General features: G+C 42.4%; 1 protein-coding gene across 1 annotated transcript in view; it reads left to right on the top strand.

Annotated features, from left to right (window-relative positions):
- The window catches only part of LOC136651264 (sodium channel protein type 5 subunit alpha-like), a 38341-nt gene that overhangs the window by 5869 nt on the left and 17385 nt on the right, over positions 1–15087 (top strand). The window contains exons 4-7 of the mRNA XM_066627497.1: positions 1630–1758; positions 3116–3207; positions 4262–4444; positions 14355–14407. Of these exons, the coding sequence (XP_066483594.1) occupies positions 1630–1758; positions 3116–3207; positions 4262–4444; positions 14355–14407 (457 nt within the window). The remainder of the gene's footprint in view (positions 1–1629; positions 1759–3115; positions 3208–4261; positions 4445–14354; positions 14408–15087) is intronic.

The raw sequence follows: 15087 nt of genomic DNA on the forward strand, positions 1-15087 counted from the left end.
CACTTCTCCAGCTTGGGTTGGCTCGAAGGGCTCGAGGTCCCCAGTGAGAGGAGCCAAGGGAAGACTTGCCTTCCCCTGTGAAGTGCAGGGGCAGCTCCGCAGCTGCGCGCCTCCTGCTGCTGCCACTCTGGGATGAGCCTTTGGAGAGCCTCTGGGCAAGCAGCAGGGCACAGCGGGCAGCAGGAGGCGGGGGCTGCATAAAAAAGGTGCCGGAACGCTGTTCCGGAGCATTCCATTAGAAAAAAAGCCCTGCCTAACCCACTTTCCAGGACTGGCATAGCTGTGCCAGTGGGATGTGTACTGCATCCTGCAGTTGGCTGGCACTCTTGGAGGCCTCCTCAAAGTAAGGGAATGTTCGTTCCCTTACCTCGGAGCTGCATTGTCCTTAAGTCAATGCTGGAAAATGGGTTAGGATTGCGACCTTAGTCAATGTGGAGTTGATGCTGAGTCAAATCTGAGAGACTTTATTTGCAAAGAATCTTGCAAAGGCATCACAGCAAGCATTGGAAAAATCTTGACTCTCTTGTGTGGTTACATGTAATAAGTGCTGCACAACGTGGAACAGCTCAGCTAGATGCGATTCTGCAGCAGTGATGGCAGATGAGAAAAAAGCCATTGCTGCTGCTGAGTAGGCATTAAGATGTACTCTTGCCTCAGTTCAATCAGATTTGTCTGCCTCCAACACTGAGTTTACAGTCTATAATGTCAGCCTAACCCCTCCCTCTGCCTGTAGTTTTAAAAGCATACTGTGAAGTAAGGCTCATTGAAATATATGGCATTTCTTTTCTGTGGTCTTTGTTGCTTGCGATGTCACTTCTCGCTTCCAGGAGACTCTTCTGGGTTCTGTGGCTCTGTTTCTGGAGCAACAGCCTATAGAAACAAATTGCCTGTTCCTTCTCCAGCTCTGCAGGAATCTGGAAGAGTTTTCCAGCAATTTTCAGCTGCTGTGCTCCAAACTCCCGCGGCACACCTGTAGACCTTTCACAGCACACCAATGTACCGCAGCACATCAGCTGAAAATTGCAGCACTGGTGGCTGCTGCTGGATAAGTTTTCTCTTTGGTTGCTGCCTTAGATCAGTGGCATAGCTAGAGGAGGTGCAAAGCACTAAGTTTTGCAGGAAACCTCACTGCGGCGTGCAAGCAGCCTGTTTGCTTCCCCTTCAGAGCCATTCCTGGTTAATTCCTCTGTTTTGCTCACAATGCCAGGAATGGCTCCTGAGGGGGAGGTGTAGCTTGCACGTCATGGTGAGGCTTCCTGCGAAACTTAGTGCTTTGCACCCTCTCTTGCTATGCCACTACCTCAGGTTGCAAAGATGGGAGGGTGTTACAGAAGCCACAGTACAAGACTGTTGGGCTGTGTTCAACTAACTGGATCCAGCAGGGCTCTTCTTATGTTCTTCTGGATCACAAACTGTGTTCATTTGGTCCAATATCTGGCTCAGAAGTAAATAGTTATTTAAGAATATGATGACATGTAACTCCACCCCTCCCTATAATGCTTTCAGTGTTTTCCTCTTTTTCATTGGGCTTCCTTGGAAAAATAGTACCATGCTCAAAAATCAAATAGAATATCCTTCCATCATATATCCATCATCTTTCTCATGCTTTTTTTGTTATTTTGTTTTTAGGTACACTTTCATAGCTGTTTATACAGCTGAATTTGTAGTAAAAGTGGTAGCGAGAGGATTTGTTTTGAATGAATTCACTTATCTTCGTGATCCCTGGAATGTCCTGGATTTTTGTGTTTTAATTCTAACGTAAGTGTCAGTGCACATCAGATTCTCAATGGAGGCAGAACGCTGAACTGGAATTCTTTTGCTAGCTTTCCATATCAGGCAGCTACGGACCTGCAGTGTATGAAACATGCTCCATTCTCCACCTTCCTTCAAAAATGTGACTTGCTTCCACATTTGCTCTTTTCTCTGGAATTGCCATCCTCTGTTCACTCACTCTGTATGGGGAATAACACAACCTTGTTATTCCACATCATTGCATTCCAGTGTCTTCTGAGTTGTCTTTCCATATTTTTTCAGATGTTATTTTTGGTTATTGTTTTTGCTATATAATAGAATTGGAACAATCACCTGACCAGTGTGTGTAGCGAAAGCACTGTTTGGGATTTTAAGGGCAACTCTTTAAATACAAGCTTCCTGTTTACAGGTTCAGCTTATTTTATTGTTTTCCATTCATAGTCGGGGACTTGTGGTGAACTGCTCTTCAATAGCCCATAATTTATTGTGCTTTTGTTGTGTGTGTGTGTGTGTGTGTGTGTGTGTGAGAGAGAGAGAGAGAGAGAGAGAGAGAGAAATTATTTCTTTTCATTATATCAAGAAAGTACTATAAAGAGAAAAGAGAAAAAAATGGATGGGAACCAGAAATTTGACACATATACACAAGTGTCCATACACACACAGTGAGGTGCAGAGACTCCCACTGCCATCCAGCAGCCCAACTCCGCTGGAGCCAATGTAGCAGCCCCAATAGGGAACTCCCACTATTGCATAGGGACATATCGGTCCTTGAGGTAAGGGAATATTTGGTCTACTCAGGCCGCAATCCTAACCAATTTTCCAGCATTGACATGAGGGCAATGCAACTCCGAAGTAAGGGAACAAACATTACCTTGCCTTGAGGAGGCCTCCTGACTGCCCCCCAACTGCAGAATGCAACACATGCCTCACTGGCACAGCTATGCCAGTGCTGGAAAGTTGGTTCGGATTGCGCCCTTAGTCTGTTTAGCTGGTGCAAGTCTGAGCAGGTCTGGGTTGGGGGACTGAGCCCAGGAAGGGGAATAGGATATTGGTGAAGCTTCTGCCACCCAAAGAGCTCCAGTGTGGCAGAAATCTTTGTCGTGCAACTGGGTGAGAAGTCTAAAAATGAATTGCTCTGAAGCTTCTAGAAACTACAAAAGCAAGCTTTTGCAGTTGCCATTGGTTCTGAAGGCAAGGAGGAGGGGCTGCTTTACACCAGCAACCAAGTGCCTGATGAAACTTAGTGTTCCCCCCCGCCAGTGTCTACAGGCACATAATGCAGACTCTAGTTTCTTAGCAGTCTCATAAAATTATTATCCTGCCTTTACTGTGACAAATATTTTTCATTCTTCCTAATTTTCAGATATGTGACCAATTTTTGTCCTGTTGGTAGCTTTACAGCTTTCCGAATTTTCAGGGTTCTGAGAACTTTAAAAGCTGTTTCTGTAATCCCAGGTAAGAAGTTGTTTTTTTGTTTGTTTGTTTCAATTGCAAAAATGGACAGTGCTTCCTTCAATGCCTGACGCAAATTTTGATTTCTGATGTTTACATCTGACTTCTTTTATTTATTACCTTATTTTAATCCCACCTTTCTGGTTCAAAAACCCCTGGTGGCAGCATATAGCATTGTTATAAAAGCGCAGTACAATAATAACAAAACACAACAATAAAAATGGCAGTTAACAACAAAGCAGCATTTAAGAAAGAACTTAGCAGTGAAATTGTATGTTAAAAGTCTGATGAAACAAGCATTTTTATCACCCTGTTAGAAGCAAGTTTCTTTTTTGCAAACACTATCATTTGTAATAATTATTATTGTTGTTAATGCCTGTAGTATACATGGTGCTTTACATGGGGGTCATAATCTAGGACAGTGATTTTCAGCTGGTGTGCTGTGAAATGTCCTCAGGTGTGCTGCAGGAGTTTGGAGCGCAATGGCTGAAAACTGTGGAAAACCTCTTCTGGTTTCTGTGGCTCTGTTTCTAGGCAACTGTCTGTAGGAGTGAACTGTTTGTCCTTCCTCCTCCACCAGCAAAGCTCGGCCGGCACAAACCTACCTGTTGTCAGTGCGGTGGAGGCTGGATGCAACCTCCATGGATCAGCTCATGTCTGAGCACCAGCTCAGCAGACACCCGAGGAGGTGCAAACTTGCTTTATGGCAGGTTTGCAGCCCTTCCAGGCCGGTTTGGATTGCACTCTAAAGCTTATAGTTAAATTCTAAACTTTAAAGTGCACCAGAAATGTTGCCAGAATGCTAGTTCAAAAACCCTGGCACACTTACAGAAAGTAATCTAGATGACAAGACCCCCATCAGAAAGTGAACCAGCATCAAATCACCAGTTGTAGCTTTTAAGGGCACCCCCCAGTTCATTACAATAGTTGGGTTTTCAGGTTACTTTCTAAACTCATAGAGTCTCTCCTAAAGATAGTGTTAGCTGAGAAACTCAGGCCAAGTGAGCTGCAGTTTTTATCTTCCAGCATCGGAATAATGTTGACTTTTCCCCCCTAGGGCTGAAAGTCATCATAGCTTCACTCTTTCAATCAGTCAAGAAACTCTTCAATGTCATGTTGCTGACCGTTTTTTGTTTGGCTGTCTTTGCTTTGGTTGGCCTCCAGCTCTTCAGGGGCCAGCTGAAACATAAGTGTGTCTACCTTGCGGATAATGGAACCTGCAGCAGTAACAAGAACACAGGTAAGTGACCAGGTAAACAGTATGGGTTTTCTCCTTTAAATAAGTTTAATACCATTGTCAGCATGTTAAGAATATAAGAAGAGCCCTGCTGGATCAGGCCAAAGGCCCATCTAGTCTAGCTTCTTGTATGTCATACTGGCCCACCAGATGCCTCAGGGAGCACCCAAGACAACAAGATGCCTGTGACCTCTTGTCACTCTCTTGCACCTGGCATTGAGGTTGCCTACTTCTAAAATCAAGAGGTTGCACATACCCATCATGGCTTGTAACCTGTGATGAACTTTTCTTCTAGAAATCTGTCCAATCCTCTTTTAAAGGCATCTAGGCCAGAAACCATCACCACATCCTGTGGTGAGTTCCAGATTGATTACACATTGGGTGAAGAATTTGCTTTCCTCTGTCTGTTCTAACTCTCCTGACACTCCATTTTAGTGAATGTCTCCTGGTTCTGGTGTTGTGTGTGAGAGGAGAAAGAACATCCCTCTATCCACTCTATTCACTCCATCCATCTCCTGCATAATTTTGTATGTATCAATCAACAATCATGTCCTTCCTGGTTTTAGAATTAGGCTACCTAATTAGGTATTTAGGTAGAATTAGGGATTTAGATAAAAGCCTGCCTATGTAAACCGCCTTGAATAAAGTCTTGAATAAAGACCAAGAAAGGTGGTATATAAATACCTGTTGTTGTTTAATATTATTATTATTATTATTATTATTATTATTATTATTATTATTATTATTATTATCATCATCATCATCATCACCTTTGAAGGCCACGGGCAAGGGGTGGCACAAGGATGCTGATCTCTTGTTGTCTTATGTGCCCCCTGAGGCATCTGGTAGGCCACTGTGAGAAACAGGATGCTGGACTAGATGCTGAACCAGCAGGGCTCTTCTTATGTTCTAGGTGCCTGGTTGCCCTTACCTACACACAGATACCTGCATTCTCAGTCAGGTACTTTACACAGAGTAGCAACTTGTCCTTCTTAATGGCTGCCAGTGCCCAGTCCAGCCTGCACTAACGGTAGTCTGAATTTAGCCCTTGGTGGTATCGCACATTTTAAAGCATTTTACTCTGTTTCTGCTTCCCTTCTGATATTGGAGCTGGGAATGGAGAAAAGTGACTGAAGCAGCTGTGGGGACGTAAGTCACAGGAAGAAGGAGATCCCATGCCCCCTTTACTAAAGTTAGAACCCCACCAGAGCTCATAAGTTCACAGCATAATTATCCTGTTGATAATTGTCACTTTGTACCTTACAGTAGGAAGTGACCTGGGTGACTTTTCACCTTACTTCAAAATGAATTATTCTTCTGTGCCATTGCTTTGTGGATTCTCTTCAACTCCCAAGTAAGTATGACTTCCTGTAGGTAAGTGTAACCAGCAGTCATTCTTATTTTTGCACTCTTCTGGTGTTTTTAGCTCTATTTCTTCCAAAGGTGTTACTCTGCTGTTTATAATCTAGAGTACATTACTCCAGAAGCAAGTAGATTAAATATGTACAATACAGTATGAGGCTCTGCTTGGTAGACCTGGGCTATGGAGAAATTTCCAGCTGCAGATGGTATGGGTGGAGGTCCATGGGGGTGACACTATGAATTACCACACTAGGTAACATCAACCCTAGTGATACCACTACATTCTCTCTCCGTCTTTTTATTTTTTCTCTCCTTTTTTTCTCTCTCTTTTTCCACTTGCCTCCTCCTTTTGTATCTTTCTATTCTCCCTGTTGATAACTCTCTGTTTTTATTCTCCCCCACCCTTCTCCCTCTCTGCCTCTCCAGTCTTTCTTTCTTTCTTTCTTTCTTTCTTTCTTTCTTTCTTTCTTTCTTTCTTTCTTTCTTTCTTTCTTTCTTTCTTTCTTTCTTTCTTTCTTTCTTTCTTTCTTTCTTTCTTTCTTTCTTTCTTTCTTTCTTTCTTTCTTTCTTTCTTTCTTTCTTTCTTTCTTTCTTTCTTTCTTTCTTTCTTTCTTTCTTTCTTTCTTTCTTTCTTTCTTTCTTAAGAAAGTTTGGAAACGCCACATACTCTTAGGGATTGATTTACATTCATGTGCCTCCCTGTTTTCTATGTGTGGTCCCATTTTGGCTTCAGACCTATCAGCAACAGATCTTTAGAGATGATGTAGTGGATAGAGTGTTGGATGTACAGCAAGAAGACCAGCCATAAAATGTACTGGGAAGGACTGTCTTACTACTACTACTATTTTGCAGCCTAACTTGTATTGCAGAATTCTGCTGCCCAAAGTTTCTTGGAGCCAGAGTGGTGGTGGTGATGGTAAGAGCAGCAGACAAGATTTGGGTTACCAGAGACCAGCAATATTTTTCTTTCCTTTATCTGCATTGTAAAAATAACTGTTTATTCAAGAATTAGTATTCTCATATTCCCAAGATGACATCGTAGTGGCTCACAACATATCAGAATTACAATAATAAAACAATGCTAACAAAACAAAACATAATCCAGTTTAAGTATTCAATCAATCTAAAAATGGCCAAGAACAGTAGGATCAAGAAATATTGAGGGGGGGTGCTGGGGGAGGGTGGTGACAATGCAGCATTAACCAACTGGGATATCTGTGGAAACAAAAACGCAGTAGCCAGGCAAAAAGTGGGAGCGCCTTCTCTAGCTACTCCACTGCCTCAACTCTTTATGTTAAGGCTGAAATAATCTGATAACGTATTGCTGATTTTTTTTTCTTGTGCGCCATGCTGGCAAGGAACCGTGGCTTAGCAATTAAATAAATAAAAGTTAAGATGAATCTGAATGACCAGTTTCACTGAAGCTTGCTTAGCAATCTGAGAGATACCTGATGTGTTTGATATCTACCAGTAACACACTGCCTAATTTGTTGCTAGTAATGAATGTCCGGGGAACTACAGTTGTATTAAATGTGGAGACAATCCGGATTATGGATTCACAAGTTTTGATCATTTTGGATGGGCCTTTCTATCAATGTTCCGGCTGATGACACAAGATAGCTGGGAAGTTCTCTACCGGCAGGTAAAGCATTGTTTATTCAGTGTTATACTGCAACAGCATGTTTCCTACAGACTTTTTTTTATGGTGATAGTATAAATGTATTTCCTATTGCTTTAATATTTTATGCTGCATTCTTATGTTCATTAGCTTAATACAATAATATGAATGATTCTGGAAACACTGTCAAATTTTGGCTCCTATATTCTGGAGCTTTTGGGTTTTTCATAGGCGTTCTCCTGTTGCATCAGTTGGTCAAATCCCAGAAGCTTCTCTGCAATCTCTGATGTTACAGTTCTGTTTAAGACAATGCAGGCCTTTGTTCTACATGATAACTGCATGTATACAGGGTTATTTATGATCAGAAGAGTTTCTAGTGCCTTTGTTTGCATTGTACCACAATCTGCACATGTAATTAACTGATCTCATTTTAATTTGACTGTGTATTTTTGAATCACTTAGAAAACAGATATTTTGTACCTACAGGTTTTAAGATCATCGGGGACAAGCTACAGCATCTTTTTTGTGATCATCATCTTTCTGTGCTCATTTTATCTCTTTAATTTAATCCTGGCTGTCGTCATAATGGCTTATGAAGAGCAACATAAAGCAGCCCTTGCACATACAAAGGCCAGAGAGATGTTACTTCAGAAGGCAAAAGAGACGCTAAAGAAAGAACAGGTATGTAACAGCCCAACCATATCCTCAGCAACGTGGATGGCAGCCTCTGCTGGCTGGGGACCAGGCAGCAATGGAATAGGTAAAAAATGTTCGGTATTTACTTACCTACTCTGCCATGTCATGGTCCCCAGTGGGACTATGTGGAACCACACCTGCGCTTGGCTGGCATAAATCATGGGTCCAAGGGGCATGGGCTTGACAGGATAGGGACATCAGCACCACCACTGCTGCCACTATCTGCCCCTGGTCTACCCTCAACACATCCCCAGCCAGTACTGATCTCTACCCTGATCCTCCCCCAAAACACCTCTTCTTCTGACTTACCTACTCCAGCAGGGAGTTTGGTCAATTCCTTCACATACTTCTGGCCATTTCCATAAGCTGCTCCAGTGCTTGAGCTGTGATCGAAGCTGTGATCGAAAGTGAGCTCTGATTGCTGGTTGGAGCTCTGTGAAGCTATGGGGAGGCTCACGAAGGGGGCTGCGAGCCTCCCAGACTCTCCTGAAGGCCAGCGCAACCCCCAGGTAAGTAAAAAGCCCCTGGGTTGCCGCAGCATCAAGACCATCAGGGCACCCATTTCTTGGCCACTCCTCTTAAGGGGGAATGGCCCATTTCCAGTTCCCCTGGTGGGTTGCGACGCAATGTGGTTTGGGAACCACTGATCTATTTGGATCCAGAAAAGGGTCTTTCACATACTAAGTGCATTTCTACCTTTAAGAAAAATCCAGTGTTTTCTCTCCTTGCTCAGGGAGCCTGTGCTTAGGGCATTTATGCAGGGTTATCTTTTTCAGGAATTGGCAGCCAAAAGGCATGCTCATGAAAATATGGAAGTGGCAGCTGCAGAATCTAGAAAGAAAAAAGGAAGCAGGTGGAAGAAGAAAAACAGAAGTTCGAAGTCCAAAACTTATGGGGAAGATGAAACCATGCTTTATTCTTCACCAGATAAAAGTCAAAAAGCTCTTGTAAGTTTTAGGAGCATCTGTTTATGTGTAGAAGAAATTACTACATATGAACTGCAAAACGTAGCTCTACTGGGAACTGTACATGTTCAATGTAAATATCCCAGGTCATTGGGAAGGACTCCATATTAGGAAATGATTTCATATTTAGAAAACAGCCCACAGCCCATGAGGTGGACTGTGATTAACAAAAATGATGATAATAGCAGTAATAATGAAGTTGGTAGCTAGTTTGAGAAGGACTTTATACCAGTGTTTCTCAGACTGTGGGTCAGGACCCACTAAGTGGGTCACAAACCAGTTTCAGGTGGGTCGCATAGCACCTAGCTCAGCCACCATTGAAAATACAGAAATAAAAATGCAGAGCACAGAGCTGCTGGGCAGGGTGTGCTCCCAGTGGGAGAGAGGCCTGGTACTTTGCCTTGAATAGGTAGGAAGATGGAACGTTGGAAAGGGAGGAGGGCTGTATGGTTGGAGAAGGATCCAAGTCTGCTTTGACTTCCAAACTGGAATGTTTGAATTCCGAGCTTTGCAAGATAACTGCAGCAGTAAATTGATGATGTCACTTCCAGGCATGACATCACTTCCAGGTTAATGACATAACTTCTGGTGGGTCCCCCCAGATTGTCATTCTAAAAACTGGGTCCCAGTGCTAAAAAGTATCTTGAGAACCACTGCTTTATGCTGTTAATCACCTTTTTTTTTTCTTAAACCTTAATGACATGTTACTACCATTGTTCCTTGTCATTGGGAATTGTGTGAAGGGATGAAGAGAAGATAGTGTCATTTCAAAACATTCACCTCTGAATTGTTGTCTTCTCCAACAGAAAGATCTGTTAATCTCTTATCAGCTGCCAATGGACACTTACAATGACCCGTTTGAAAGACAGAAGTTAACAAGTGCAGCCAATGTCATCAGCAAAACTATGGGTAAGCCAAAAAGATTGTATGGTAATTTTGAAAAAAAAACAAACACGTTAAAGATGAGTAATTTCTTAAATTCTTTTAGCTGTTGTCTGAAAAATGAAATGATTGAAATCACATTTTTCTTGAAAATGGAGAGTATATGTTTAGAATTCTGCTGAAAACTGGAAGAGCAATTGCAATTGTGTAGCTACACAGGGTGCAAAGCACTAAGTTTTTCAGGGAACCTCACTGCAGCATGCAACCGACTCCGACTCCTCCCCTTCAGAGCAATTCTGGTCTGGGGGAGCAAAACCAGAGGCATTCACCTTGACTGCCCATGTGCTCTATCCTGCATTCGCCTCCGTTTTGCCCTCTCCTGCCTAGAATGGCTCTGGGATGCATAAAACAGGATTTTGGTTGTTGTTGATTATGGTTTATTTCTGAGCCTTTAGCATTAATTTCTATTGTGTTTTCATACACATCTCTACAGTTAGAAAGTGTTTTTTAATTGTTTTCTTTTTCTTTGAGGAACGCCTTGCATTCATCCATCTAATTTGATTGTATTTCTAAAGTTTTGGTTTGCTGTACACTGCTTTGAGTCCTGTTTAGGTAGGAAAAGCAGAGTAAAATGAGCACAATTGTGTGCCTGTGGACAGGATAGAAGATGGGTGCTGAAGGCACTCCAGTATTTACAGCTTGAATGATGACACTGGTGGTTCCATCTGTCCCATTGACCTGTGGCTAAGTACAACAGACGATTTAATAGAGCAGGTAAAATGGAAGCTTGCAATCATTGGGGTAGGGATATTTGATTTTCTCTGTAAACCGCTTTGTGAACTTGCTTGTTGAAAAGCAGTATATAAATACTGTTAATAATAATAATAATAAAAACAGGATTCAAAAGCATGGTAAATTATTCCTAACCAATCGGCCCATTCCTAATCGACCCATTCCTACCCAATGCAGATACAGCAGGGTCTGTGCTGAAATTGAGCAGGTTGAAATTGACATTTGTCCCCTTGCCCCAGGGAAAGCCCCAGCCTACACAACTGATCTACTTGGACCTGGGCCTGCTGATTCCCCAGCGCAAGTCTGAGTTGAGCCACGTCTGGATTTCAGGCTGGGGAAGGGGATAGGATATGTCATGCACTTGCTGTCTTTCGTTTTCCATCATCTCACATGAAACATTTGAGTAAATGAAGCAAAAGCGCAATGTATAGTAGTTATCTTTCCTCTGCTACTTTTAAATGTCAACTTAAAAATTGATTAAAAGGAGTGGCTTCTGCAGGACAAGGGAACTGACTGGAACCTGTGTAGATGCTTTTCAAGTTATATGCTTGTATGGGTGTGCAAAGGATTGTTTCTGATGTTTTAAATGAAATCATACTCTTGCTATGTCACTAAATATATTGTTTCCCTGGAATTGTGTTCTCCTTGTTTAGAATGGGACGAGCCAAAATTGAAATTCCCTCCAGGCTTGAAAAGTGCTGTCCGAAAATATCTCATATGGCAGTGTTGCCCACTCTGGTTGCAAATAAAAGAAAGGGTGAAGAAAGTGATAATAAATCCATTTGCTGAACTATTTATCACACTGTGTATTATAGTGAACACTCTGTTAATGGCATTTGATAACATTACCATTTCAGATCAAGTTGCATTGGGAAACCAGGTATGTGAAGTCAAAACGAAGCATCATAACAAGATTTACATTTTTAACTGTTTCACTCCGAGATAATTCTGTTGCTGTTTCTGGACTGCATTTAAACAAAATGTTGCAACAAATAATCCACAATTATTCTCCTGCCATCTTAATACGATATGAAGGCAAGCAGTTGTATAATGAAAGGTGCAATCCTAACCCACTTTCCAGCACCGACATAAGGGCAATGCAGTTCCGAGGTAAGGGAACAAACATTTCCTTACTTTGAGGAGGCCTCCATGAGTGACACCCAACTGCAGGATGCAGCACACGTTCCATTGGCACCATTATGCCAGTGCTGGAAAGTGTGTTAAGATTTGGGCCAAAGTGACCTTCAGGTAAAAGAAAAGATACCCAGCCTTACTGCTGGAATTTCCCAGTGCTTGAGCAGCAATGTCATTTGTTAAGTGGAGGAACAGGTGGGGATCCCCCCTTTTTTTTTTTTACCATGTACTCGAAATAATGTGTACTGCAAGATCTCTAAACATACACATGGCAGCTGGATTTGCACAGAAAAGATTACATCAATAATGTCTCTCTGTGGATTGCAAGAAACCCATGCTTCTTTGGGATTAGAAAGCATGGTTAAATAGGCTATAGTTCTCCAACTGTACTTCTTTATGTACATATTAAAACCTTGGGTAGCATCCACAGTTTTCTTGGCTTGAAGGAAAGGAAACTGTGGAAGCTGCCCTGTGATTGGAAGTTATGGCAATAAATCAGGGGTTGGCAACCTACAACCAGCAGGCTGTATCCAATCTGCCAACCAAAGTCATCCAGCCCATGTGGAGCTCAGCTTTGGAATTTCTGTTTGAGGACAAGCTGGGTTCATGTACTAGGGGCACAATCCTTACTCAGGATTGCTTCTACTTGCTACCTACTTACTCAGGAATCCTTGCTTCTACTCAGAAGTAAGTCCTATTTTGTTCAATGGGGCTTACTCTCAGGAAAGTGTGGTTAGGATTGCAGCCTAGGTTAAGCAAAAAGGAAATAGAGGATTGAGGCTAGGAAGACGTAGTATCGGCAGCCCAAGCTCCACCAATATTCTATCCCCTTTTCCAGCCTCAATCCACCTTCCTGGGTCCACTCAGATTTGCACCAGCAAAATCACTAGCGCAGTTCCAAGTAGGCCCATCAGGGCAGCAGAGGCTGATCCCCAGGCGAGGGAATAAATGTTCCCTTATTTGGAGTAGACCTCGGGGAGTTCCCTTGCAGAACGCAGCACTCAGTTTGGTGGTGCAGCTACATTGGCAGCAGGGAGTCAGATAGGATTGGGCTGTGACATAATTAATGAAGAGAGAATGGTAAGAGGGCAGCTCAGATTTTCTTGCTGTGGATTAAAGCCAAGTGGCCTACAAGAGTTCAAGTATTCCTACTGTCCTGTGTGTTTTAAGGGTCAGTGGTCAGTTGTTGCACATTCTTTGAGAGTGTGGTTACTTCTAGGCCAAGAATTCACACAAGGAATGGAGAACAGCTCTCTGAGCTTCAGTATCTTTCAGTGTTCAAAACATCTTCGGCATATGTTCTGGTTTGACCTGTTTTGGTGCATACCTCTATTGGGGTCATTCCTATGATTAACAGGGAGAATGGAGACCTGGGTACTTAAGGCTGTCATTCTATGCATACAGCTATAACCTAATTATCAGTGGTTTTTTCACCTGTGGTTTTATCTCAAGGTGAATGAGGTTGGCTCTTTAAATTTAAAGATAATGTCCCTTTGGCTTAAAAATAGCCTGCTTCCCATGGTAACATGGTAGGCAGGTTATCAATCCCTCTCTGGGGCTTAAAACGACTTCATTTCAGCTCAGAGGCAGACCCTTCCCTTCCCCCTGGAGCAGCTAAAGAATGCAAAGTGATGATCACTTTCCAATTGCTTTGCATTCTTTCACTGCTCTGTGGGGAAGGGAGGGATCTGCCTCCCAGCTGTAATGAAGCTGCTCTAAGCCCCAGAGAAGAGAAGGAGGCTGATTGATTGTCTGCCTGCTGCATTACCTTGGGAAGCAGGCTATTTTTAAACTGCTGCCTAAAGGGACATTTATCTTTTAATTGCTTTTGTTTATCAGAAAAATCAGCATCCATGGAGGTTCCTGGAATGGAACCCTCACAGATGCTGAGACTCAAGCTGTATCTAGTGATTTTGCTGGTGCAAGTCTGAGTGGACTTGAGACTAAGCCCCACTGCACATAGTGGGTCTTACTTCCTAGTAAACACATATAGGATTGCACTATCATTCTTTTTGGAGACTGAAGAATCTGTGCTTCCTCTCTTGTTTTTTATGTTAAAATCTCCTTTACGGGTACAACATGCAAAAATCTGTTGATTTTTCTGTTATTTCCCCTGTCAAGTGATTAGCCCAGCAGGTCTACATGCAATGTACAAGAGAGTCACCATCTGTATATTACTTACTATATGAGTCATTCTTGGTTGTTTTTTGAGATTATTTTCCTCTTGCAGATTTTCACTGCCATTTTTACAACAGAAGTAGCCCTCAAAATTATTGCACTCGATCCCTACTACTATTTCCAGAGAGCTTGGAATATATTTGACTTCGTAGTGGTTATCATTGGCTTAATAAACTTGGTGATTAAATGCCGCCTATCAGTTTTAAGAATGGTAATTATTCCTCCTTTGTTACATTAAATAACACCTTCTGTATGAATATGTGTTGTCCTGAACCTCCTTTCTCAGAAATAAGTATTTCTAAGAAAGTGAATGTACGTAGCAAAAACTACAAGAAGCAGGTGACAATCAAACTGTTTGGTGATAGTACTACTTAGTGTATGGGGTTGTTCTGAAGTCTTTGAGGGTTTTTAAAATCAATACTTTCTTACAGTGGTGTACCAAGGCAAAATGGTGTCCATGGCAAGCACTGAAATTGTGCCCCTGTCCAAACAGAATGGGAGGTCATGGGGTGGGAAACCAACCCTGTTCATTCCACCCAGTGAATTTGTTCAGCAGGCTACACAGAGATATGGGGTGGAAAACCAGCCCTGTCCATCCCACTAAATGGAAAATGCCTATTGAATTTGTTCTGCAGGCATTTACCTCTTTTTGGAGATCCCCTGAAACTGGTGCAAAAACGCGCCATTGTCTGGGGTGCGGAGATGCTCCATCAGTAGAATATGTTAGCTGTGCCTGGCACCCCCTTCAAGTGATGTCCAGGGCATATGTCCCCACTTGCCACACCCTAGATATGCCGCTGCACATTCATTCATATTCAGGCGCAACTAGTCATGCATAACTAATCACAAATAGAGCTTGATTGCAGCACAAATTGTTATCTTAATGTGAACATCAGTGTTTCCATTTATTGGAAAAAAATAATTATTAGGGGCGACATCTAACTTTCTCTTTTCTGTTGCTATTTTCTCTTTTGATCTACAGCTGAGGATCTTCAAATTGTCAAAGTTTTGGCCAGCCT

The sequence above is a fragment of the Tiliqua scincoides genome, chromosome 5 (assembly GCF_035046505.1).
Source record: "Tiliqua scincoides isolate rTilSci1 chromosome 5, rTilSci1.hap2, whole genome shotgun sequence".
Classification (NCBI taxonomy): Eukaryota; Metazoa; Chordata; class Lepidosauria; order Squamata; family Scincidae; genus Tiliqua; species Tiliqua scincoides.